General features: G+C 40.5%; 2 protein-coding genes across 2 annotated transcripts in view; one reads left to right on the plus strand and one right to left on the minus strand.

The window, feature by feature from the left end:
• Positions 1-5,870: 5,870 nt before the first annotated feature.
• Positions 5,871-7,445, plus strand: LOC137271655 (E3 ubiquitin-protein ligase TRIM56-like). The gene has a single exon (XM_067804086.1). It carries the CDS (start codon positions 5,871-5,873, stop codon positions 7,443-7,445), a length of 1,575 nt encoding a protein of 524 aa, XP_067660187.1.
• A 1,276-nt stretch (positions 7,446-8,721) lies between these two features.
• Positions 8,722-27,909, minus strand: part of LOC137273421 (protein O-mannosyl-transferase 1-like) — a 19,313-nt gene continuing 125 nt past the window's right edge. The window contains exons 2-18 of the mRNA XM_067806106.1: positions 26,388-26,569; positions 25,289-25,392; positions 24,112-24,162; positions 23,620-23,766; positions 22,927-23,035; positions 22,430-22,495; positions 20,559-20,652; positions 19,825-19,980; positions 18,821-19,053; positions 18,188-18,280; positions 17,682-17,778; positions 16,991-17,083; positions 16,733-16,847; positions 15,986-16,203; positions 14,715-14,841; positions 14,167-14,344; positions 8,722-13,328 (exon numbers count right to left, since the gene is read on the minus strand). Of these exons, the coding sequence (XP_067662207.1) occupies positions 13,148-13,328; positions 14,167-14,344; positions 14,715-14,841; positions 15,986-16,203; positions 16,733-16,847; positions 16,991-17,083; positions 17,682-17,778; positions 18,188-18,280; positions 18,821-19,053; positions 19,825-19,980; positions 20,559-20,652; positions 22,430-22,495; positions 22,927-23,035; positions 23,620-23,766; positions 24,112-24,162; positions 25,289-25,392; positions 26,388-26,569 (2,244 nt within the window). The 3' untranslated portion in view covers positions 8,722-13,147. The remainder of the gene's footprint in view (positions 13,329-14,166; positions 14,345-14,714; positions 14,842-15,985; positions 16,204-16,732; positions 16,848-16,990; positions 17,084-17,681; positions 17,779-18,187; positions 18,281-18,820; positions 19,054-19,824; positions 19,981-20,558; positions 20,653-22,429; positions 22,496-22,926; positions 23,036-23,619; positions 23,767-24,111; positions 24,163-25,288; positions 25,393-26,387; positions 26,570-27,909) is intronic.

The following is a 27,909-nucleotide window of genomic DNA, read 5'->3' on the forward strand; positions in this document are numbered from 1 at the left end:
CTATGTTTCCCAGTTACGAGCTGTTGTGGTTAGACGGACTTGGGAGATTATATGTCTATAACATAGAACAGAAGACTGAAAGAAACGTTGTTGCTAAGGAACGTTTCGAACATGTACAACAGTCGGCTGTTTTCGAAAACAAAATAATAATCATATATACTGCAAAACACGGGGAAATCGAAATGCGGTTTGTTGAAAATGGAAAGAGGATGGAATTTTCCTATAAGTTCCAAACCATCATAGTTGGTTGAGCGTTGCCTTTGTCAAGATAGACCCAGGTTCGATTCATCGAGTGAGTTTAAGTTTTAACAGTATTTCAGCAATATCACGGTCTGGGACACTAGAAATGGGCTCCATACATTGTACCCATGTGGGGATTCGAACCCGGACCTTCGTCGTGACGATGGAACGCTTTTACCACTAGGCCACCCTATTGTCTCTTCGACAGAATTGATCACCGACTGTGAATAAATGATTTCATACGTGATTCTTAAAGTTACAACCCACTGTCTAAAAATAGAGTATAAACGTAGATCTTCTTTTCGCCGCTACACAATTAATTATACAAACAAATGTTGAATGTGTCGTTATCATCTTATTCATTCAATTATTTTAAGTACATGATACGCTGTTAATAATTTCATATTTTATGTCGTTATCGTTTATTTCTATTTTTGTTAAGATCATTGATCCAAAACGAATTCCTTTTAAGGTAATAAAGTATTGCTTGTCTGTCTGAAATTATTTTCAGTTAAAACATATATCATAATAAGAATGACGCAATGTGATGAAATGAGTACTACTCTCTCGCGTTTACATACTGTATTTAGGAGATAAACATCATGTGTTGGTCAATTTCCGGGTGTTATTGAGTATTTGAAGCACGGGAATGCATTTGGAACCGACGGCGTCAGCCGGAGGTTTCAAATGAAATATTCCCGTGCTTCAAATACTCAATAACACCCGGAAAATGGCCAACACATGATGTTTATCGACATTGTAAACAAAAAAGTAAACCAAAGGGTTTTAGTGTCTGCACTCGTTTACATCGAATACGGATACAGCAGTGAAGTGTCATCAGCTGGCCGTTTCAGCTGGTTCCCATGGTAGCATCGGGAGCTGCTCATTTGTGACGTCATTCTAACTTACGTCACAATATGATTTGAATAAAGTCACCACTGTTGATGACACAACAAAACAATTGTTTACGTGTCAATACGCGGTGAATAGTCTTTCAGTTTCCGGGAATCTAATACCATTTAATCATGTTTTTCAACCAATCAGATTACAGAACACAGTAACTTTTGGTTTACAATGGTACAATATTTGGAATAAAATGGCTAGAATGACTGACTGACCAGTTTAAAAACAGTCATATTCAAAAGCATCTGATAGTATGGATGATCCGCCAGGGTTTTGATACGTGTGATGCTTAGCAACGAACAGCCAAACAATCTAAGCGATCATAACGTTATGAATAATAAAAGTTTATTTATTTGTATGTGACTCACAATGGTCTTCACACCCCTCCGACGCTGTGAAACAGATTAAAAAATTGTCTAAGCGAATATTAAACCGGTCCCTTTGCGCCTTTGCGGAGCCCAAAGTGAACATACACTAACCTACCCGGAGTTCCATGCGACCAGCATAGTAACTCTGCCAAAGGCCAGAAAGATGTGACGATTTCTCACATCTTGTACTCACCATTCACTTTTTAAAACTTTTTTTCTAAACACTTTTATTGTTCATGAGCCTACACATCTACTTTTAATCATTTTTGACTGAGTTAATATCCAAAAAACGTGTAACATTTCAATTTGCGTAGCTATCCTTTGTTTCCATAAGCTACGAGCTTCCATGTGCTGTCATCGAAGCGGTATACAGACCAAGCCATGCAGTAACTTTGATGCATTGTCATAAATCTGACTGTCGCAGCTGTAGAATAATGAGTATATATTATGACAATGTAAAACAATGTGAAGAGCGAACCGATAAGCCTACATAGGGTCAGTCTCTTCTGATTTACACATATGTGCATTTGTTTACAAACAAGAAAAAAGCCTGGTCACGTATTATGCAAATTAGCCTGTGGCATTGATGTTATGCTAAGTCATCACTGCGCCTCAGCGTGGGGGAACATAGGGATCTGTGACGCCACAATCTCTTGACGTCATCCATTGAATGACGTCATAATCTCGTCCTAGCAGACAACCGTCATGGCAACATAACAAAACATGTTATGGCTGACTACACGTCACACACCCACAGAACCGACACCATGGATACGTCGGGGGGGCCAGCTATTGTGATGATAAACTTTACAAGAGATGTTGTCACCATGAACGCATGGACTGTGCTGGTGCAGAAAGTTTAATATCATACAACATACGTGAGTAGGCAATTTCGTTTGAACATATTTTATTCGCCCGCTTCCATCAGAAACATGAATGAATGGACGTAATGATATTAAGACATATTATTCATTAATCGAAGCGCTAACGTCGTACAATGTATCTATGCAGATGACTATTAGTAAAGATAGTTTCATTAATATCATTTTGCAGATCAGGTTGCCGTAAAGAATGGTATCAATTTTGAGTGAAATTTTGATAGTTCAAAATCTTGCTTCAGATCAAAACGGCAGCTGACAGATTTTGGACATTTAAAAAATTGGTTTGCCTCTTCCACTGGAGCGTCACAATTGCAAGCTTACTCCCTGATAAATTAACACGAAAAAGATCTATATGTAATGAGCTACACGAATGTCTTAACTTTGTGTGTAGTGTAGTTGTCTATTTTCACCAAATTCGGTAAGACTACAGAATACCTTCCCTTGAAAGCAAGCGAGTTTACTTTTGGTTAAGGATAGAGTGAGGTTTAGGGATAGGGTGGGGTAAGGTTTAGTGTTAGCTAAACGTAATCTGATGTGTTACGCAGGTTGTATCCGGAAATGGTTTCAGTACAAAGTGGAGTAAATCTATCAACTGAAGTAATCAGGAACTTGCATATTAACAGTTTTGTAGAATGCAGTTTGTTTTGAGTTCATCTAACTTCAGCGATAACCATCTACATGTAATTTCATTGTATAAACTCTATCAACTATTTAGACAGTTATTCTTGCTGCTTCAGGTTGTACCATTTGTTTATGTTGATGTGCACGTTCCAAATGTTCATTATTCAAAATCAAGTCAGAAACTTGTGGACAATTTCCATTTTTAAAAAGTATGAAGTTTGCCTTATTCGGGTTAAATGTAACTAACCATTTGTCAGCCAAGTCATAGAGAAGGGTAGCTTCTAAGGTTTTTACATCGGTCTACCTTTAGAATACAGCACCACAAACTTTAAAAACACGTTATAATACTCTTTTACGTAATTGTAAGTGATCATGGTTAGGTTAGGATTAGTATTAGGATTAGGGTTAAGGTTAGGTTAGGTTAGGTTAGGTTAGGTTAGGTTAGGTTAGGTTAGGTTAGGTTAGGTTAGGTTAGGTTAACCTAAAAAAAATTAACCTAAAAAATTAACCTAACCTAACCTAACCTAACCTAACCTAACCTAACCTAACCTAACCTAACCTAACCTAACCTAACCTAACGTCCTCACGAGTAGTTGGGGTGCTGTATTCTAAAGTTGCTCCAATCATTGATGTACACAACACACAAAAATTGTCCCAGAGGTAACATTTCATTAATTTGATAATATATTATTAAAAGAAACATACTGTCGTCGAGATAAATAGTTTGTTAACCATCAAAGCAAATGTCCACGAACACCATAATTTTCTAATTTGTGCAACAACCCTTTATGCCACACCCTGTCAAAGGCCTCTGAAATGTCATACAAATCATACAATAAAGGTGATAAGTATCTAGAGCTGAACATATCTTATGAAGATATATTTCTAGTAAGCAGTCCGGAACGACTGACTTTACAGATGAATGGCAAAAAAACTACAGTTTGAGTGGGTGGAAGCAAAATTGTTGGTTGTTTGTTGTGTAACGCCGCATTCAGTATTCTAGCTATATGGCGGCTGTCTAAATAATCGAGTCCAGACCAGACAATTTAGTGATCAATAGCAATCTACGCACTTGGGATACCATGACAGGTGTCAACGAAGTCAGTGAACCTGGCCACCCGATCCCGTTAGTGGCCTCTTACAAAAAGCATGGGTTACTGAAGATCAGTTCTAACCCGGATCTCCCCCAGGAACAATTGGAAGTCAGTAAAATAAAATTAACCCTCTTGATGCCAGAGGAACATATGCCCTTCCCCTTTAAATCTTCCCTTTGGTGCCGAATACACACTAGCGTACATCACGCACTACATCACGCACATAACACCTCACACATTACAGGTTATAATTGCGTAGAAATATCCCCGTTTCTAGATATCCCAAATCAGTTTAGGCAAATAGCCCGTGAACAATTCGTAACGCGAATCTGGCATTCGTCACTCACGGTATTAACGGGTGTATGTCTGGAAGTGTAAATATCTCGGAGTTTACTCGGAGAATTGTTGAATTTCAAAAGCAGCCTATTAGTGATAAGTCATTTAGGATGATAATTTCGAATGTTTGGGGGAAAATACGCATACGAAAGTCGAACAGAGCTTAAACAGCATTGGAGTAGGTTGAAAATCGCAAACCGGAGACCAACAAAAAACGCACGTGCTCGTGTGTTCCTACAATGCACCACTGCCGACGTCAACAAGTGAGAGCGTATAACTTCCGCCATCTTTGAAAGGTATTTGGTATTCTATAAGTGTACTCCATGCAGCCCAAGAGGGATAGGTCTGTCTAACCCCTCCACATAGAAGAAGTGAACTAGTGTTTCATTGCTTGACAAAACTGTCAATATATCATTTCTGTTTAATGGAGATTCGGGAATTCACTACAATCTGATGCAGCGGGTGGCGTTCGCTCGCAAATGATATGATTACATTTGAAATTACGAAAATATATAAATATAGAATAGAATATAGTAATGAGAAAAAAATCCGAAATTTCGTACAACGAATGATGAAACTATATATTATATACGCTCTAAGATATATAATTAGTGGTACAACAAGGCAGCTGCAACATGTAAATAAAAAAAAAGCTAGAAACGTAGACAAGGGACTTGATATTGGTTCGTGTTCTCTGCCAGAAAGGTAGTTCAACAAGGGGCGGTGGGGCAGGTGTTTGCTCGACACGCCGAAAACACGGGTTCGATTCCCCACATGGCAACCATGTGTAAAGCCCATTTCTTGTTTCCCCTGCCGTGACATTGCTGGAAAATTGCTATAAGCGGCATAAAACAATACTCACTCTAATGTAAGCAGATGTGAGGAAGTCACCGCATTTCGACGTCCTCCTAGGTGGAGAGTACTCTGGTGAGTGGAATCTCTGTCAACATTCACTAATCTACAGTAGCAGCATCAGCATCAGCAGGAATAGTAGTAGTAGTAGTAGTAGTAGTAGTAGTAGTAGTCGTAGTAGTAGTAGTAGTAGTCGTAGTCGTAGTAGTAGTAGTAGTCGTAGTAACAGCAATAGTAGGATAGTATGGAACATTCTATGTGTGACTGAGATCATACAGTATTTTATACTATTATCGTAAAGTTATTGAAACGCAATACCACCCCATTCCAGTTGCTTTGTTTTCTGTCATTTGGCTGGATAGGAATTTCTCGGTTTCCACAATACATTTCCTTCATGAATCAATCTACTTCTGAACTTTAAAAAATTAATATATAGGAGTCAAGGCTCGTTTTGAAAGTAGACAAGCGTTAAAACAAAATATTTATTTGATTTTGAAAATTCTCTCTTTCACTCACTCACTCACTCATGATTCGGCTGTATATCTGCTTCAGGCCAGGCTTTCTTATATGAGAGCATGTCGAAGGCGGTAGAGAATCACAACATGGCGGAGTCTATTAGGGAAGAGGTTCTGTCCTGCCACATCTGTCTGGAGGTTCTTACAGAGGCCAGGACACTGCCATGTCTCCACACATACTGCAAGGCATGTCTCATGAAAATGGTGGAGATAAAAAACAAGAAGGTCCGCATTATCAGGTGTCCTGAATGCAGGGAGGAGGTGAGACTGTACAAGGCAGGTGTGGAGGACCTGAGGTGCAGCTTCTTCATCAATAGTTTGATGGAGATTTATAACACCAAGAGGCAGGTGTTGAAGTGCACCGTGTGCAAGCAAAGGCGTGAGGACAAGACAGCAGTCAGTAAATGCACTACCTGTGGAGACGGCCTGTGTGACACCTGCAGTAAAGGTCACCAACTATCCACGACTACCGTACACCATAAGGTTCTCCCTCTGGGAGAGTTCGCATCTGGAGACTACGATCAGCATCTTCGAGAGGCCCAGACCTTCCCCTGCGTATCTCACCAGAAGGAACTGGAGTATTATTGTGAGACATGTGAGAAGGTGGCCTGCTTGTCTTGCCTGCTAGTGGACCACAAGGACCATAAATACTCCACAATTCCACAAGCGTACACCAGCAAGAAGGAGCTCCTTGAGACCACGTTCTGTCAAGTCCAATCTAAAGTGACCCAGATTGAAGAAACCAAAAAACACGTTGAGGACATGCACGACAAGGCCGACAAACAAAGCCGCGAAGTCATCAGAACAATAATCGAGACAGGCAAGGCTGTGCTGCGAGCTGCAGAAAGGGAGATTACACAGACTAAACAAACTTCCAAAACGCTGGTCGAATCTCGACTTGCCACATTATCCAAAGTCAAAGAAAACCTGGAGAAACAAATAAAACAGGAAAAATCCTCTATAGAATTCTGTCGCCGTGTTCTGTCCAACGGTAAGCCTGTGGAAGTATTGGAGATCGGGGATATGTTAAGGAAAAGGCTGGATCAGCTGAGTCTGGCAGAGAACCAGGTGGACATACAGGAGCTGGACTCCAGCACACGTATCGAGGACACTGTTGTGAACAAAAAGTTCCAAGGGGATTTCTCACTGGGTATCTTCAAGCCAGAGGTGGAAAAATCAATCCATGAAGTTGAGACGCAAACTGATTTCTCACAGCCAGAAATTCGAACCAGTGAAGTATCATCTCAGTGCACTTCAGAAGACTTTGATGACGAGTCCCAAGAGACTAGGGCTGAGGGAGAGAGTGATTCTTCAGACGTAGGTCCTCCTGTAGGGGAGGAGGCGATCACCAGTGATGAAAACATTCTCTATACACCCGTTGACAACAACCCGTCTCCAGATGGGACAGCAGGTGCTGTAGGAAACACTTGGGCAGGTGGAGCTGGGCTCGGTTCTGGAGATGGGTCTGCACCTGTGGCTTTGAGGGTAAATGGTCCTGTGGATGCAAGCCACGACTGCCGTGGACCCGGGCACGCTTCTGTCTTTGATTACTTGTCCCATATACTATTCATCTACATTTTCTGTTCGGTGTTCCTGTGGGATCATTTCAGTGGCTGTGGTGTGGGGAAACTATAGAGAAAATTATTGAAATAAAACCGAGGTGTTTTTATGCTAGAATCATGAAGTCTTAATTGGGTCATGTTCAGAGGGGATAAAAATACTAGCTAGGGGTGGTGTGGTGTGGGGTAGACAAGGGCCTGCCTGTATGAATACTGAAACTGTTTGATACTGAGATCAATCTGTCATAAAATCAAAAGATTTTTGGGGAAAGTAAAGACATTTAATCAACTTTAATTTCATGGCTCTTGTGTCAGTTTTTGGCATCTCACAATTGTCATCATAAGCTAGAACCTTATCCACAAAGTGTTCGTACCACTACGTCATTCGTGAGCCATGCTGTAGTAGAGATACGATAGGTCGGAACGTTACGAACGCTCTCTTGAAGCTAAGATAGTCGTAAGTCTATACTAATGTATGGCACTTACGACTATCTTAGCGCTAAGAGGGCTTCGAAAATTTAGGCCACAGGCCCCGTTCCAGAAATCGATCGAAGCGCTACGACTGTCTTAAGTCTATGTTGATGTATGGGAGTTACGGTCATCTTCGAGCTACAATCGCTTTGAGAAACGGGGCCCAGGATAATAGCCGGATCTTCAACCATCAGATCCTGGCAGATAGAAAATCACTAGCTGCACAATGGCTATGGAATGACAAGTATGCCTATGTCACCTCATGTGATACATCGTAACGTATCTGCCATTTTCACCATTTTGCGGGGATTTGTTGACACTGCGTTTGTCCATCTTCTAGAGCATACAACAAACACGGAGGTTATTTAATGAAGAGTTCCTACCCAGTCAGGTTATGGAAGGTGTTGTGTGCAGCTCATGGAAGACAAATGAATCCGGCAAATCGTGTACATAATCAATCCCAATCCACAAAACGTCCGTAAGGTTACGGCCTGGTCGTAACTTTACAGTTTATCATAGGCTTACGAATGTCGCAGCGCTACGAACGACTTATGGATAGGGACCTTGATAATGTAGCACAATGCATAGTAGGTGCCGGAGGGGCACGACGCATGTTGAATGTGATATATCGTATCTGTTACCGGAGTGCTCAATTTTCTAATCGTTGTTTTATTCAAAGTCGGTTGATTAAACATTGCTGGGGCACTATCCACTCCCCTCTACACACATTACTGGGGCACTATCCACTCCCCTCTACACACATTGCTGGGGCACTATCCATTCTCCTCTACATACATTGCTGGGGCACTATCCACTCTCCTCTACACACATTGCTGGGGCACTGTTCACCCTCATTTTATACCATAAAACAACCATCAATTATATACATTTATTGAGATTCATCACAAAATAAATACAGCATACATATTGCAGTTTTATGAAACAACAAATTGTGACTTCATTGCACAGACTATACAACAGTTATGACACGTCACTGATGTGAATCAATGTACAGACAGAAGAACATGTATCATCCATAACACACCTATCATTTCAAACACAATTCATACTCTCAGTACCACATCAAATGGCTCCATGAAACACATCAGCCAATTACAACTGTAGGCACATTCTTAGCTCTTTTGATTGCTGTTTACCACAAAAGACTATTCTAGCTCTACAATGGCTGTATGAATGCTGCATCTATTTGGTTGCCTTTGATGACTAGCACAGATTCTGGGGATTCTTGCTACCCTGGGTCCGCGGTGGTTTTCACTTTTCTTTGTTTCTCCCTCTGCTTTCATGACAGAGTGACATGGTAAAATACACCTTCATGATGGAGTGACATGGTAAAATACACCTTCATGACAGAGTGACATGGTAAAATACACCTTCATGATGGAGTGACATGGTAAAATACACCTTCATGACAGAGTGACATGGTAAAATACACCTTCATGACAGAGTGACATGGTAAAATACACCTTCATGATGGAGTGACATGGTAAAATACACCTCCTTTAAGTGGAATTTAGACTGGTATGAGGAAGAGGATCACTTTTTACTGATCTACGACTTCTTTATTGCAAAATAGATGCAACATTTCAGTGTTATTTGTGTGACAAGGGTGTAGGGAGCTACATCTGACATCTATTGCTATAAAGAAGCTGTCTGTCCATAAAGAGTTTCTCCACTTGCTGCTCTACTTCAGCGAGATGTTAACAATGACATGTTAAAACAGTGGCTATACATACTGCTGTATACTGCTCCCAGTGATTGGGAAAGGCGGGGGAGAGGAGAGTCTGGGGGTGTGAGGTGTGTGCCACCATTCAGACTGTACATGCTTCTTCATAAATATCATCAGCACCTCCTCCACTCCTTGCCATAAAGTATGAATGATCCCGTACAATACATGTTGCAATGATTTAGTCAGAACCAGTATATTGGGTAATAAAAGTATATGCCGTATTGTGATTATCACCATGGTTTATGTAAAATCCAAACAGACTTTCATTCACACTGAAGTTTTCCAATGTAATTAACTTGCCAAACAGCATATTTTACATACAACAGGAAGGAAATACAATCCCTCAAAACCAAATTTTAAGTGGAAGTTTCTGTCGTCACACAACCATGACAAGCATTTTGCGGCTTTAGTATCTGTAGAAAATAGACTCTGAAAGCAGAATGGATGTCACTCAGTCAAGCATTGAAACTCCCAATATATTGTAATGTGAATCGAAATTGAATTGTACCTAAATTGCAATATACTGCAATACAATGTATTTGCCAATACACAGACCTACTATCAAAACATTTATTTCTCACAATTACTGCACACTATAACCAGTTTACCAGCATTTACTGGTTCAGACATGAAAACGATACATACTGCAATACACTGATCCAAAAAAGGTATTTTGACATGCATTGAAGAAACTTCGTAACACTCTAAAACCTTGATGATTGTGGCACTTGTGGTGATGGTGGTGGGAATGATCGTGGTGAAAAGTACTTTTAACTGGAGTTAAGTTCAGCTTGAAGTTGTGATCTTAATATTTGTTCAGGTGTTTCAGAATGTATTGGATTTGTTTCACAAATAGTACTTTTTTGTGTTTTTGCTTCATAAATCAAGCATTAACTTGATTATGAGTATGATTTTGTTAAAATGATCTCCTTGCAATATCTTGCAATACATATCACGATACATATGTATATGCTTCACAGAGCAATATAGCGCAATATGAAAATTCTCTGTGATACCCACCCCTTCCTAATATACCATATTTATGACATACAATGGATCACGTATAGTTCAGTCCTCATCAAGACAATGAGCAATACACATAACATCTACAAACAACTGTAATGCCAACTAAACAATTTGACAGTAATTTGAACTCCACTATAACAAAAATGAAACTATTCACTTATTCCGGAACATATACAGTATATAGAGGACATTATATGAGTGCCCATGTTGCACTATGTTTACGAGACAAGTGGCTAAATGCTGGTATTTCCCGAGCGAGAGCGAGAGATATACCGATATTTAGGCATGAGTGTCATTAATATAGCATGTCATGGACACAAATATAATATTCTGTTTATTACCACTGTTGCTTACTTGAGGAAAATAAACCTAAGTCTATTTTCAAACTTGGGCTGACTACCTGCCATCGCCGCATGTAGAACACAACATCACAGAAGAACCGTGACGTCATTGCATTGTTCATATTGTCACGTCACCATGACAAAGTGATAATTTAGCCCTAGGGCAATGAATGAAAATTATAAACCCTGATATGTTCGTCCTCGTGGGTAATAAAACCCTGTTTGGAAGTTTCACTGACTTTCCCTCTACCCAGCTGTGAACACTATACTGGCGACAATACTTTAGCTAAAATGATCAACATGGTTTTCTCAAAATATGTTTCATTTTTCTGGTACAGCAAGAATAAAATTTAGAAAAAAAATTTCAGAACTGATTTGAGGTTAGTTATTTCAACAGAGACAAACATGGAGGAATGTAGACATCGTTCAGTATACAAAGTGGTTATAGCAGTTAGACTGCTGGGAATCGTTTAAAAAAATATATACAACCTTCTTATTTTATTCAAGAACTAAAACAAGCATTTATCAAGGAATTTCAAGAAAAGTCTGTCTTTTATCAAATTGAGGATTGCCTTCAGTGGAGAAGTGCAAACTCGTAAAGCCTTTAGTACTATTAAATTGTTTGTTTATAGTTTAATGCAGCACTCAGCATTATTCCAGATTTATGGGGCAGTCTGTAAGTAATCAAGTCAGTGATTGACATTATGAGCAACTGGGATACGATGACATGTGTCAGCCAAGTCAGCAAGCCTGACCACCTGATCCCGTTTGACACATGAAATGAAATGCACATATTGCACCAATTTTGGAAATCAAACAGTGGCCTCCATCTAGACAAGTAAACACTTTAACAACTGAGCTAGCACAATGCTCCAAACTGATCAACTGTTAATATTGGAGCTTTTGTCTCTTTACTTATGGAATAATTGATTCAAACAATTAATTTCAGTTTGGTACAACTGACATCAGCCATGAAGGTTTGGTGTCAAAGTCCTTGGTAAATCACTGTGAGATCTGAGAAATTCAAATGTTCTAAATTGCACACAGCTTAGAAAACAAAGGACATTTGAACAATTCCACCATGAATGTTTAATGTACAACGCTCGAAAATGGTACAACACCTATTAAATGTGGACGGACAGATGACACAATTGGTGATCTCAGTTCTGCTTGATTAAGTAGGTACAATAAGGCCACAAGAAACGACCTGCTCGCCAGATTTCTTCCCTTAATTTACAATTTTGGCTACAAGTATTTCATAATCCTTCACTATTTTCTAATTAACTGCAGATTTTGATACTTACTCTAAAATGTTAACAACTCTCAAACATTAACATGCTATTGAAAAAAAGGCTTTTTATCAGAGACTCTTCATTTCATTACTTTTTCAGACAGCACTAAGATGCCTATGACTGTCGTAAATCTCATCAGTAACAAGGACAATCAATAACTGTAACTCGAAGATCGCTATGACTGTTTCAAGTCCCATCTGTAACACAGACTTATGATAATAGTAACACAAAGATCGCAGTGACTTGTAAATCCCATCTGTAACACAGACTTACAATAACTGTAATACTAAGATCACTGACTGTTGTAAATCCCATCTGTTACACAGACTTACAATAACTGTAACGCTAAGATCACTGACTGTTGTAAATCCCATCCGTAACACGGTCTTACAATAACTGTAACACTAAAATCACTGACTGTTGTAAATCCCATCTGTAACACCGTCTTACATTAACTGTAACTCGAAGATCACTATGACTGTTGTAAATCCCATCTGTAACCCGGACTTACAATAACTGTAACATTAAGATCACTGACTGTTGTAAATCCCATCTGTAACACGGACTAACAATAACTGTAACTCAAAGATCACTATGACTGTTGTAAATCCCATCTGTAACACGGACTTACAATAACTGTAACGCTAAGATCACTGACTGCTGTAAATCTCTTCAGTAACGCAAACTTGCAATGAATACAACTGCAACATCTCTCTGACTGTTTTCACTCAAAACGGCTCACAGAATTTCAGGCACTTAAAGGCATGTCCTCTTATTACCTTTTATTTCAAGGAATACACCAGGGTTGGACATCTGTTTCCCTGGTTACTGAATATATTATATGCGTTATTGTTACGAGGTAAGTCCTGTATTATCTAGGTATGTTTCTCTATCCACCTTGTCACACCTTCCTTGCATGGACGAGAAAGTCCCATGACTCCTGCCACGTGAGGCGCTGTATGTCCTCCTCAGAAAGAGGCTGGTTCCCGTATGTAAATGGCGTCAGTAGATAGAATGAATAAACTGCACAGGCAAACAGTGCTGCTGTTGTATATGTGACTACAGATGATATTATTCTGTTCCTGAAAGAAAACGGTGAGAGTTTAAGACTAAAATATTTTGGTTGTATCTGTGTATTTGTGATGAAACATTCTGGTAATGGCACTGTGCTCATGGAACAATGATCTTCATAAAGGCAAAAATGGCCGTAGAAATTTGCAAGCACCAGATCCACGCACAACTAAGGGACACAAACATATTTCAATTATATGCTATGTGAAACATATCTACATTGTTAGTCCATACCTACGAGAATAACAATCAACATGCCAAAGGACAAAACAATAAACATCTGAGCATATGACAATAGACATACCTGCAAATTATGACAATAAGCACATACCTGGGAGTATGACAATAGACACATACCTGAGAGCATGACAATAAGCACATACCTGAGAGTATGACAATGAGCACATACCTGACAGCATGACAATAAGCACATACCTGAGAGTATGCAAATGAGCACATACCGGACAGTATGACAATAAACACATACCCAAAAGTATGACAATGAGCACATCCCTGGCTGTATGAGAATGAGCACATACCTGAGAGTATGCAAATGAGCACATACCTGACTGTATGACAATGAGCACATACCTGAGAGTATGGATATGAGACCATCCCTGACAGTATGACAATGAGCACATACCTGGCAGTATGACAATGAGCACATATCTGACAGTATGACAATAAGCACATCCCTGAGAGTATGATAATGAGCACATCCCTGAGAGTATGATAATGAGCACATACCTGACTGTATGACAATGAGCACATGCCTGGCAGTATGACAATGAGCACATACCTGTGAGCGTGACAATACACACGTGCCATAAATAATGAGACTACACACACCTGTGAGAAATATGATACAGATGGTCAATGAGGGCTGCCAGCACCAGGATCTTGAATACAATAGCTGGCAGGTAGTGATGGAGGAACAGCGTCCGGTCCACCAGGAAGAATGGAACGTAGTACAACAGGTACCCACCCACCAGCAGTTCACCTTGGAACACAAAGTTATCCCACTCCGCTGAAACACAAACAGTTCCAAAAGGTAACCAAAAAAAGATAGAACAAAATCAAGCTATCCCTCTCTGCTATTAACATACTTGTACATCACACTCAAGGATTACATTTCCAGTAACTTTCACTTCTAAGAAGAAGTAGTCCATAAGGCCTAAATAGGTTCATTCCTGGTACTTAAAAAGATCCAAAACTGGAAAAAAACAGTAGTGTGTTCTCTAACACAGGTTAATACCAGGTTCATGTGTCAGGGTTCAGTAAATAACAGAAATAACCCCTGATTTCCTTGTCTAATTTTCTTAACAAATGAAACACATGAGTTGTGTTTACAGAATAAAACCAAACAGATTTATGAAACATCTGAGAAGAAAGCCTACCATCAGTGATGTCATAGATGTTCCTCTGTCGCCGGAGTATATAGAACACTATAAGAGCGAGGTAAAAAGCCACACTGAGGGAAGCACACCACCACACCACCGGGTTGCCCAGCAGATGAATCTGGGCCTGGAACAATACATGTGGAGGTCTCAGTGCACAGCAACAAAATGATAGTATAGAAGCATGGCCAGCTGGAGGCAGTGAAGGAGGAAGTGGCTGTTTGGGATCAGGCCAAGGTTGCTTGGAGTAGGTCAAAGCTGTAAAGGGTCAGGTCAAGACTGTTTGGGGTCATGTCAAGACTGTTTGGGGTAGGTCAAGACTGTTTGGGGTCATGTCAAGACTGTTTGGGGTAGGTCAAGGGGTTTGGGGTCAGGTCAAAGCTTTTAAGCATCAGGTCAAGGCTGTCTGGGGTCAGGAAAAAATGTTTTAGGGTCAGATCTAAGCTGTCTGGGGTCAGATCAAGGCTGTTTGGGGTCAAATCAAGGTTGTGTGGTGTCAGGGTCAGGTCAAGGCTGTTTATGGTCAGGTGTGGGCACAAGGACCAGTTAAATGAGGCAGTTTGTGATATGTTTGGCATGATGTTGAGTTGATGTTAGATGATGTTAGATGGTGCTGTGGCTGAGATGAGGTTGGGGTGGCATTTGGGAGCATCTGACACTGTTTGAGATTGGCTTAGGGTCTGGTTTAGGAATCAGAGGCAGTGTGGTGCAGGTTGAGCTGGAATCAGGTTCTGCTAGGGAAAGGTGGGAACCAACTAGGATCTGTTTGATGCGTGGGTGCAGTGTTGGGGGTTCATATAGAACCTGGCTTGGGAGAGTTGGGGTCATGTGGGATTTGTCCAGGATGAGCTGGTCTCATGCGGATCTCTGTACAGGGTGAGCTGGGGTCATGTGATATCTCAAGCACAAATTATCATAAACAATTAAGCAACCTTTACATGTAATACATGAGAAGACACACATTACATATATAAAAAGTTAGATACAACTAAACCAACAATATAAAATACATTCAATACATAAATAATTTCCACTAATGCTATTGCTAAACATATACTGAACAGCAAAACAAATGCATCTCTGTTTTTTCTTTTGGGTCAAGTTTTTCAACAGAAGACATAAACATAAATGCTTACTTTTATGGGATAACATTTTTTTAAAACTTAACTTTCTTGTGCTGTTCAGTATACTTGCAACAACCTACAGTGTTTTTAAGTAGAGTTATGTCCACTGTACATTACTCTTTGTCATTCAGACCCAGTGCAACTTACATTTGAGGAATGGCTCATCCAGTAGGCAATGTTTTTGCTCATGAAGGGCCACTCAGTGGGGTCAGAGCTGTACTTATGCTCCAGCTCTGCATCCTGGTTAGAGAAGATCATCTTCATCTGCAGTTCCAGAAACTTGGACCAGAAGGACAGAAGGGTCGGCTCCAGGGGTATCATCTCTGACTGGCGGAGGTCCAGTGACTGCTTTTCCTTCTCAAGACCTGTCAAGAGGAAGGGAGTCAAGCCTAACATAATGTCACATCATGAACTACTTGTGAGAGGACCACCCAAATAGACCCAGTCTAAAACAGTTCACCCATTGGTGAGACTCTTCAGCATGGATACATTATGACAAAACAAGAAACATTGCCAGGACAAATCTAATACTTAAAATGCTAGATCACTACTCTGACACAAAGAAACCTCGGGGCTGATGCAACACAGGCATATCCAGAGGTGGGGTGCGTGAATATAGCTCAGTGCGTTGTAACACTAAACTCCCTCACTCTTTCTGATTCACTTACCTGAGCAAAAAAGTCCCAAGTTTTCAATATTTTGCACCCACACGCTACTCCAATGTCAAGTCAGTGGGGTAGCCTGGTGGATAAAGTGTTCACTTGTCACGCCAAAGACCAGGGCTTGATTCTTCACATGGGTACAATATTTTTTGTACATTTCTGGTGTGCCCCAGTGATATTGCTAAAAGCGGCATAAACCCATCCTCACTCACACACAGACCACACAACTCACTCTTGGTGTAGCGATGCTCCTCCACATTCCAGATGGTGGCGTCCTGGTTGACCACTCTGTCGGCTGCAACCTCCATCTGATGATGACCCCAGTCTGGCAGCTGCTTCCCCGTTGTCTGTAACCACAGTTACATACACTGTCATAAAATACCAAATCCCTTCAAAGTTATTCAGTTTGAAGCATAGGCAAATGAATATTTTTCATAAGTCAAACTCAATCCCCCACATATTGACTTGACGTCTGCTTCACTATCTTTACCTTGAGAGCTGTGGTCGTGTTGACGTGGATGAGTCGTACTTGACTCTTGATGGTCTGCCATTTGTCGTCATTTCCTTCTTTGTTGGTGATGACCTGCAACAACAGTTGAGATGTTGTCTCACTGTCTGTCCTCATCCAAAATGTTAACAAAAAAATCACAATTTTGTGTTTATGACTCGTGATGATCTGAGTTAGGACTTGTCTTCAGCAACCCATGCTTGTCGTAAGAGGTGACCTACAAGATGAGGTTTTGAGGCTCACTGACTTGATTGACAGATGTCTTTGTATCCTAACTACATGGACTGATGCTCATGCTGTTGATCACAGGATTGTCTGATGCAGACTAGATTATTTCCAGACCCTCACAATATAGGTTGAATATTGCAAAGAGTGGCGTTAAACAGCAAACACACACTCATAAATGTTTAAAAAGAACAAAGCTTAATGCCCTCAAAGTTATTTCTCATAAAGACTCCTATACTGCAATTCATTTTGTTTGCCAATACACAGCAGTCTCATGAATAATTACTTCAATTTAGCATAACTACTGGTGTATCATTTCATTGTATCAATCCACTAAACATGTAGAATTCAGGATAAATACAAACACATTTGACTACATTATTTTATGTTCAGTTTGCTGTTGCAACTGGTTCACAGAATCCATAACGAAAATTAAATGTCCACTTACGACTCGCCATAGGTTCTGTGCTGGCATGGAGACGTTGTAGTCGATGTAGCAGGACACCTCCTGGTTCTGGGGGGACACTGGTGCCGCAACATCATGGCTGGAGGCAAAACAAAATTATTAGACATCTTGTACCATTAGAGAAAATTCAACCACTACCAATAGCTGAATGTGTCAGGATAATACACGAATGTAAGGCCATCTCTGTTAAAATCAAATAAATAATGAGTTGGTTGGTGGGTTGGTTGGTAACCGCTGCACTCAGCAATATTCCAGCTATATGGTGGCAGTCTTTAAATGATCAAGTCTGAGCCAGACAATCAAATGATCAACAGCATAAGCATCGAACTACATAATTGGCTACCAATGTCTTGTATCGATCAAGTCAGCCAGCCTGATCCCATTTTTCCCTCTTACGACACACATGGGGTACACTCACTGCTTAACCATGACATCTTCAACAGTTTGACCTGTATTTCCAAATTTACAAATATTACATAAAAACTCACCTGTTAAGTGCCCTGCTGGACATGCCATGGACCAGTTGTACAATGTCGCCATCTTTCACAGGCTGTGGCTTCTCATCTACCACCAGACTGTCTCTACAACAGTAAGAAAGTATCATTTGATTCGACTAGGTACCTTACTAGCCATGGTCAGCATGTCATAAGGTGAGATGAAAAGGGTTATAACTTCAGAGTTTAAGATGATTACTGCAGTCAGTCTAAGTTCCAGCCTCTGTGTGTCTGTCTCTATCTGTCTGTCTGTGTCAGTCTGTATATGTCTGCATGAGTCTGCTGGCTGGGTGTCTCTGTCTGTGTCTGTCTGTCGGCATGTGTCTGTGTCTGTCTGCCCATCACTTGCTATTAGTTGAGAGGGGGTAGGGTTCAGCTGTTTTTCATCAGGAGTATTGACGTCATCACAGTCCATGAAGTGTACATGTTTACCATGAATTCTCTACTCAAACACAGCACGCAGAAATCCAGCAAACATTTGCTGAATTTATCCTATTCCTGTCAAGCACTAGAAGTGAAACAAGAACGGTCATCTTAAAGTTGTTCGGTAAGGTGCCACAAGGACCGAACTGCCAACGTTATGCTATCCATGTAATAAGCACCAGCCACTCTTCCAACATAACCCACCTGTCAGGATGCTTAACAATCCACCAGTTGTTGACGTCCTTGAATATATAGCACGTGACCTGCTGCTGGTGGCTGCTGCCACGCCCATCAGGGTATTTGATTGGATAAACAGTCTGGTGAGAGTGTAACCAGCATGGCCGGCCTGGCACGGTATCGTGTGTGTGACGGAGTGTAATCTGGGAGCCGTACACCACATAGAGTGGTTGTCCCTTGGTCAATGTCGCCAAACCTCCCTGGAAATAAAATCACAAGTATACATGGATTTTCTTAAGCAACTACAGAAACTCATTAAAAGTAGGTCTTTCATTCAATTTAAATTTAAAAGTTAAAGTTAAAAGATCTGATACTTCCAATATTTTCTTCAAAATCCTCAGTAAGAAAGACAGTCCACTAAATCTGATTTCTGTTCATCAGAAATAAACTTAAGCGACCAGTTCTGAATGCATGAACTGTTGACACTTTGCAGCACATTAGACTTAGTCGCTTTTTTTGTGGGGTAACAGCTTTGTCATCAGAGCTTAAGAAGAAAAACACATTTCACCTCAAGCCTTGCTTCAAATGAATTTGTCAACCTGTTGTCACAGAGCATCTTGACATTTTTTGAATGATCAAACCTGTGAAGATCTGGGCCTAGATTTTCAAAGCTCTCTTAGCACTAAACATTCATAAGTGCCATGCATTAACAATACCTTACAACCATCTCAGCCCTAAGAGAGCTTTAACAATGTAGGCCCAGGATTGTTATTGACCTTCAGCAACCCATGCTTGTCGTAAGAGGCAACTGACGGGATCAGGTGGGCTGGATCATAGACGTGTTTGTCATCTTATCCCAACTGCCTAGATCAATGCTCATGCAGTTGATCACTGGATTGTCCTGTCCAGACTTTATTATTTACTAACTCCCACCATATGTGACGTGTGTGACGTAAAACTAAGCTAACTCACTTTTTGTGAAGTAACAACATTTGCCACAGGAGCTTACAAAGAAACCAGACACATCTCACCTCCAGACTTGCTTGGAAGGCACTTGTCATGATGTTGTCGTGTGGCCCTGCCTTGGTGAGGATGGAGAGATGGAAGTAGAACATGGCGATGTATGCAGCAACAGGGACGACCATCACAAACATCACTCTGGCAACCAGGTGTTTTGTTAGAGAAACCTGATTAAAACGCAACTCTTGTATAGACGGGTATGAAACATTATATGTAAAAGGAACAATAATTTCATTCATTTTTCATTCATTACAAAATGGCGTGGCAGGGTGGCCTTGTGGTTAAAGTGTTTTCTTGCCATGCTGAAGACCCGGGTTCAATTCCCCACAGCAGTACAATGTGTGAAGCCCATTTCTGGTGTCCCTTGCAGTGATATTACAGGGATATTGCTAAAAGGGACATAAAACCATAGTCACTGACTCACTCACATGTTACAAAAAGGGAAGTAAAACCATAGTCACTGACTCACTCACATGTTACAAAAAGGGAAGTAAAACCATAGTCACTGACTCACTCACATGTTACAAAATACAGACTCATCTCTATGACGGCAATGAATATGAAAATGTGACTAAGCACTGCCTTAGAGACTGTGAGGAATTCAGTATCCACCTGAAAACATCTTTAAAAGTGGGCGTCAGACTGGGTATGGAGAATCATCTTTTTATGTCTAGGGTATGCCATGCCTAGAGATTTGGATATGTCAAACATTGTACAGAGACAAGAGTTTTGTACTCGACCTCACCTCTGATCTGGATGATTCAGACAACATGTTCCAGTAGTCCTTGAAAATGTGAAACAATACAAGGACTGACGTGAAGAGACCCACATACTTGATGCTGAAACAGATTTTACAGATAAACACTTGGCTACCATGGTTACTGGATCCTTCCCTCAACAATACACTATTCTTCTTCAGCCTCTTGATGTTGTAACAACAAAAATCGGCCTTTGTGGGAAGGGAAGTAACACTAGTGCTTGTTCTTATTATTCTCCTACTGGTCAATATATTTTAGATCATCAAATATTTTGACATGGCTTTTGGAACAAGGTTCACTTCTTTAAGTCAAAATGTGTTGATTGTTTCAGTGTCTGATTGTGTGTCTCAGTCTGTCGCCTCCTTCATTCACTACCTATCAGTCTGTCTCACTCCTGTCTTCCAACATGTCTGTCCTCACTAGCTGTCTCTATCATCATCGATCTGTCTCACTATATTTTGTCACTTTCTGTCTCACTGAATTGTCTCACTGCCAGTCAGTCTCGTAATTATATCACTACAGGTCTGTTTCGCTGTATGAACTGCTGGTCTTACTAGGAGCCTCTCAATGTCTCACTGACTGTCTGACTCACTTTATTGTCTCAATCTCTGTCTGTCTCACTGTATTGTCTTACTGTCTGTCTGTCTCACTCCACTGTCACTGTCTCACTGTACTGTCTCACTGGCAGTCCCTTCATTGCCACTGTCTCACTCTTTCATGTCACCGACTGTCTCCATGTCTGTCTCACTTTGTGTCTGTTTCACTGTATTGTCTCACTCTCTGTCTGTCTCAATGTATTGTCTCAATGTATTGTCTCACTGTCTGTCTCACTCCCTTTCACACTGTCTGTCTCATTTTATTGTCTCAGTGACAGTCACTTCATTGCCACTGTCTCACTCTACCATGTCACAGACTGTCAGTCTCACTTTATTGTCTCACTCTCTGTCTGCTTCACAGTATTGTTTCACTCTCTCTCTAGCTCCCTGTATTGTTTCAATGGCTGTCTCACATTATTGTCTCACTCTCTCTCTAGCTCCCTGTATTGTCTCACTGACTTCTCACATTATTGTCTCACTCTCTGTCTGTCTCCCTGTATTGTCTCATTCTCTGTCTAGCTCCCTGTATTGTCTCACTGACTGTCTGTCTCACTCCATTTCACACTGTCTGTCTCACTGTATTGTCTCACTCTCTGTCTGTCTTACTGTATTGTCTCACTGTCTAGCTCCCTGTATTGTTTCACTCTCTGTCTCACTGTATTGTCTCACTCTCTGTCTCACTGACTGTCTCATTTCATTTCACACTGTCTGTCTCACAGAATTGTTTCACTCTCTTTGTCTCATTCGACTGCCACTGTCTCACTCTATTATGTCATTGACTGACATTGATTGTCTCACCCTGTGTCTGTCTCCCTGTATTGTCTCACTCTCTGTCTGTCTCCCTGTATTGTCTCACTCTGTCTAGCTCCCTGTATTGTCTAACTGACTGTCTGTCTCACTCCATTTCACACTGTCTGTCTCACTTTATTGTCTCACTCTCTGTCTGTCTTACTGTATTGTCTCACTGTCTAGCTCCCTGTATTGTCTCATGGACTGTCTGTCTCATTTCATTTCACATTGTCTGTCTCACTGTTTTGTCTCTCTCTGTCACTGCCTCACTCTATTATGTCATTGACTGTCTCACTGCCTGCCTCAAAGTCTGTCTCACTGACTGACTTGCTTACTGTCTCACTCACTCTATCGCATCATTTACTGTCTCACTGTCTGTCTGGATCACTGACTGACTGTCCCACTACCCGTTTGTCTCCTGTTTCACCAACTGTCTGTGTTGGTCTCATTGACTGCTTCACCGTCTGACTCACCTGAACGTGCATGTGAGCGCCAGCCCACACAAACAGAGCCACCACCACCACTGAATACTGAACTCCCTGAAACACAGACAATACAGGAGTACTCATAGATAGAGGGAACTGTCAATCAAACAAACAATCAGTCAAGCAAGTTATCAATCAATAAAGCTATCAATCAATTAAGCTATGTTTCACTCAATCACAAGATGACACGCCAAAAGTTACATGCTACAATATCATCAGTATCTAAAATATAAGAAACACTGCAACTTATAATTATTAATTTTCCTATGTTCCATATCTAAATGAATCTACTACCTCTTATTATCATTACCAACATCTATCACCATAAAACTGTCCTTTAAAGGGACATTACATACAATGAATACACGTTTCCAACTGTCATTGTGTCAGTGCCCACCTGTTACTGTGTCAGTACCCACCTGCCACTGTGTCAGTATGCATGTGTCATGGTGTCAGAAACCACCTGTTGCTATGTCAGCCCATACCTGTGTGTGAGATTCGTGAACTTGAGGTAGCTGAGCACGGCGAGACAGGAGAAGAAGATGAGCATGCCTTCCATCAGCATGAACCTTGACTGAACCAGCAGGGCATTGTCTGAACAGATAACACTGACCTTACCACACAGCATTCAGAGTTCGTCCTGATACATACAGGGTTCATACAGGATTCATCCTGACACAAACAAGGTTCCTCCTGACACATACAGAGTTCATCCTGATACATACAGGGTATATACAGGATTCATCCTGACACAAACAAGGTTCCTCCTGACACATACAGAGTTCATCCTGATACATACAGGGTATATACAGGATTCATCCTGACACAAACAAGGTTCCTCCTGACACATACAGAGTTCATCCTGATACATACAGGGTTCATACAGGATTCATCCTGACACAAACAAGGTTCCTCCTGACACATACAGAGTCCATCCTGAACCCATATGAAAGAAAACTGTTGTTTGCGACAACTTTAACTATCATTACATTATTTCAATTTTTCATTCATAAAAATTCTGAAAGGAAACTTAGTAACAAAATACACTTGAATCTGTGATTAGCTGTGCTTAACACTATCAGTAAATGTAGGAGATGAACTATCTCGGACTGACCATGGTAAGGGGGGGCAACCATAGAAACTGCTCAACAGCATTCTGGTATAACACACTAGCTTACCCAGCAGCACAAAAGCACCAGCTAGCAGAGCTGCCCAGCGAGACAGACCCAGCTCTACAGCAATCTGGTACACCAGAGGCACGATGAGACTGCCCAACACAGCGGGAATTAAACGCAACTGCAGAACAGGAACATTGTCCGGGTACTCTGTAAATTAGTAAAACTGATATAAACCACTGCCTTGTCCGAGTTCAAGAATTCCCTGGCATCCTTAGTGATTTACTAGTTGATTAAGGATGATTAAGGATGGCCGGACGAGGCTTTGACTGTATCTCCCTGCATTACAGGCCTAGGTATAAAAATCAAATCAGCTGCAGACAACCAAGTGATTGATATTACAAGCAATGCAGTAGAGTAGTGCACAGTCCGAGTTTGTTTACAGCGTTGCAGAGCTTTGCCATCTGATCTCACAATAATACATAGAAGCCCTACTCCAGCCAAGAATCCCCACCAAACACAACATCACTAATAAGCATGAACACCCATCAATACCTGATCCAATTCTGTCAAAGCTGACATTGCCTTCAAATCCTGAGTAGCTTCCTGTAAATTAAAGCACAGCATTACATGCCAGAATGAAGCATTGCATCATTTTTACATACTCTATCACTCTGTGTCCAATCACTGATCACAATGAAAAGATGAGTGAGGGTTGATGGTTCTGTGGGAAAATCATTACATTAAATGCATGACAGCCCTATGCAGTAAGTACTGATACCTAGGAAAGCTGACGATGAGATGTGACAAGGTTTGTGGTAATGGTATCATTTTTAATTGACATTTTTTAAAATTAAAATGTGGTGTTAGTAACATTAGTGATCTTGGGCTATTTATCTCACTGATGGACAACAAGATTTAGATCGATGGAGCGATTTGGAACACATTTGTCAGCAAGGTGTGGCATTGTGTGAACATCAAACATACTGTTCCGCATCCAAGACACATTTCATGAGACAGGATGATAATCATTATTTTAATCTACAAATCAAGGCTATCCTCGAATTTAGTTTACAGTTCTGTACAAACATTATCTGTTTTGTCTATAACATGTATACATATGTGGCTACAACATTTTAAACTATAAATACTGCTACTAGTGCATCTTTGCAAGTAACTTACAAGCTACGTGACAAACTGTAAACAGGGTAATTAATGATGACTGACTCTGAGCGAGTGAGTGAGTGAGTGAGTGAGTTAGGTTTTATGCTGCTTTTAGTAATATTCCAGCAAATATCATGGCAGAGTCACCTGAAATGTGTTTCACCCATTGTGCCCATGTGGGGAATCGAACCCGGACCTTCAGTGTGACGAGTGAATACATTTACCACAGGGCACCTCTTACATAAAAAGTGTAGTTTGATGGGTACATTTTCTTAACCACTGTCACTTTTTAATGTTAAGGTTGGTTTGTTGTTTCACGCTGCACTCAGCAATATGACTGCGTAATGGAGGTTTTCTGCAAATAACTGTGTCTAGACCAGACAATCCAGTGATCAACACAATCAACATTTACCTACACAGCTGGGATAGGATGACATGTCAGTAAGGGTGACCACCTGATCCCGTTAGTCGCCTCTTACAATAAACATGGGTTGCCCAAGACCAATTCTAAACCAGATCTTTAAAACTTAAGGAAATGGACGACAAATCATCATCTAGACTGAGTTACCTGCAGCAGCAAGGAGCATCTTCCCTAGTGGAGGATGGATGTCAAAGAAGAAGACGTTCCTCAGAATCAGGGACACAAACTTGGCAAAATGCAATTCATCAAATCTGAAAAACAATCAGCTGTACAGCAACTTGTCAACCAACAGTTTGGTGTACATTGTGTAACATGTTCAGCCTTGTCCAGAAAAACCAGTGATTGATAGTTTGAATACATAGCCCACATAGACAAATCACATGGTGTTGTCCTCAGTTTGGGCGAGTGAGATAGAATAGTTTTACACAGCTCTCAGCATCTTGCACAACACACTGCACTTATGACAAGTATGGATTACTGAAGATCAATTATACCCTGGATCTTCACAGGTCTACTAATTTTGGATGTATTGTATACAATGTATAGCTTCTGAAGACTTTCCTAAAGGTCATCTCCGGTCTTAAGACAGAAACAACTGTCATACCTAATAAACACTGTTTCGGGTATAACTCTTCATGTCTGGACCAACATTTTCAGATGTGTTCATATTCTTGGATACTCACTGACTGTGATCCACCATGTCCAAAAGATCCTTTTGAAAATTTGTAACGAAAGTATTTTCAAACTTTATATGAACATGAACATATTCTGACTTAGAAACTATTCCTCCTCGACATAAGGGACTATTCAAAATTTTATAGCTTGGTGAGGAGGAGGATTGTTTCAAATATTTGTTTAGGGAAGTATGGGGTGAGCGATTTTGTACAAGAAAATATTAAAAAATTACGTTTAAAAATAATAGCCAGGTGGTCATTGATTTTGTACATGACATGCAAATGGTATCACTTACTTTGTACTTAATTTTGGGGTATGGTGGGAGGTATTCACATTGTACATGCTTCTCCATAAATACCACCATACCCACGGAGCCATAAATTGGGAATTGAGTCACAGGAAGAAAGTATGACATGCTTGAAACACTTACTAACAAAATATTCTATTACAAACAAATGTGATTAAACATATCTTGTATATTTACTTTATGCATTTGTTAGTTGTTTGTATAATTACTATGAGATCACATTATGGAAAAGGAAGGTGTACAGAAAATAAAAGCATGTCTTACACAACAGCTCTGGGTATCCCCAGCTGCCAGGTCCGTGTTGCCAAGGAGACAGCTGTGAGAATAATCTGCATGACATCACACTCCAGCTGTACAGTGAAGGGTTTGTTTGGGCGTCTAGAAGTCGACTCTGGGGCAGAGCATTCACTGAGTGTCACTTCACCAGGAATAGGAGCTCCATCACCCTTGGACAAAACATTCATGATGGTTATTGCCCGTAATATGCAGATTGATAATTGGAACACAAAAATAGTGAGACACAAACATAACACTGTGCAAACAAAACGAGCACTGATTAATGCTACAATTAAAATGCTCATGGACACTACCTCCTGACACACTGCAGTTTTATCAAACATAGGACAATGAAAAACATATGCATAAGGATGAGGAGAAGAGTTTTATAGATGTCATTTTCTTGATTTTGTGAAGACAACATTTCAGAAGATATCTTTATTCCTTCATCAGGTGAATGAACGCTATAAGGCAGAGAGCAGATATATGTACATGTACAAATAACAAAAAGTAATCAGATGACAAAGATGGAGGCTAAACATGGGAAACCAACAATTAACTGTTAACTGTTCCTTGTGTCGGTATTACTTTTGTTGTACATACATAGCATGATGGCAGGCCAAAGGGAGATAACTTTGCAGTATTTAGATATTTAGACTACTGCCCCCAAAGAATACCCCCATCACAATTCAGAAGAGCATGGGAGAAAAACTACTAGGAACAAACATATATTCAGCAGACTACTGAATAGCTTACTTACTACTGGGACAGAAATTAACAATAGCCCATAAGTACAAGTCATTTCACTGATGCTAAAATACTGACGGCTGGTAGACTTTCGTTAATTTTCAGCATATTCCTCTTTAATATCCCTTTGCAGTGAGTAAGCGAGTTTAGTTTTACACGACTTCACACACTGTACCCATGTGGGAAATCAAACCTGGGTCTTTGGCATGGTGAGCAATTGCTTTACCACTAGACTACCCCACTTTCACTATTCTCTGAGAAACCAACTTCTCTGCACATTCATCCCTGTTGACATTGCTTTTACCATATTCCAGTTTTATAATGGGGAGTCAGTTTGGGAGAAAAGTCCAAACTGATGCATGTTGTCATGTTTTATGAATGCTGAGTTGCAAGATGGATGACATCTTAAACTTCACGGTATCAGATAATGCTTTAATACAGCCACACTTGGAAAAACAAGGTACAGGAAGAGGCATATATTCATACGCCATTGCATGTTATGCAGCTAGAGTAAACAGTCCCTGAGTGTAACTATAAATGGCTAGTCACATTATGTCATAATGTTACTCAGGTCTTAGATGTGAAATAAGGAGCATGAGTTTGGTGCAGACAAACCTATGCACAAAGTCACTGTGAATCAAAACCCAAACAAAAATCAGTGTTCTAGGCACACCTGGTGCCACAACTGTGGACCATGAATTGTGGTATCTTAGACCACTGGGCCACACTTACCGGATATCAGTTATATTATAACTAGTGCTCA

Source organism: Haliotis asinina, chromosome 2, assembly GCF_037392515.1.
Source record: "Haliotis asinina isolate JCU_RB_2024 chromosome 2, JCU_Hal_asi_v2, whole genome shotgun sequence".
NCBI classification, from domain to species: domain Eukaryota; kingdom Metazoa; phylum Mollusca; class Gastropoda; order Lepetellida; family Haliotidae; genus Haliotis; species Haliotis asinina.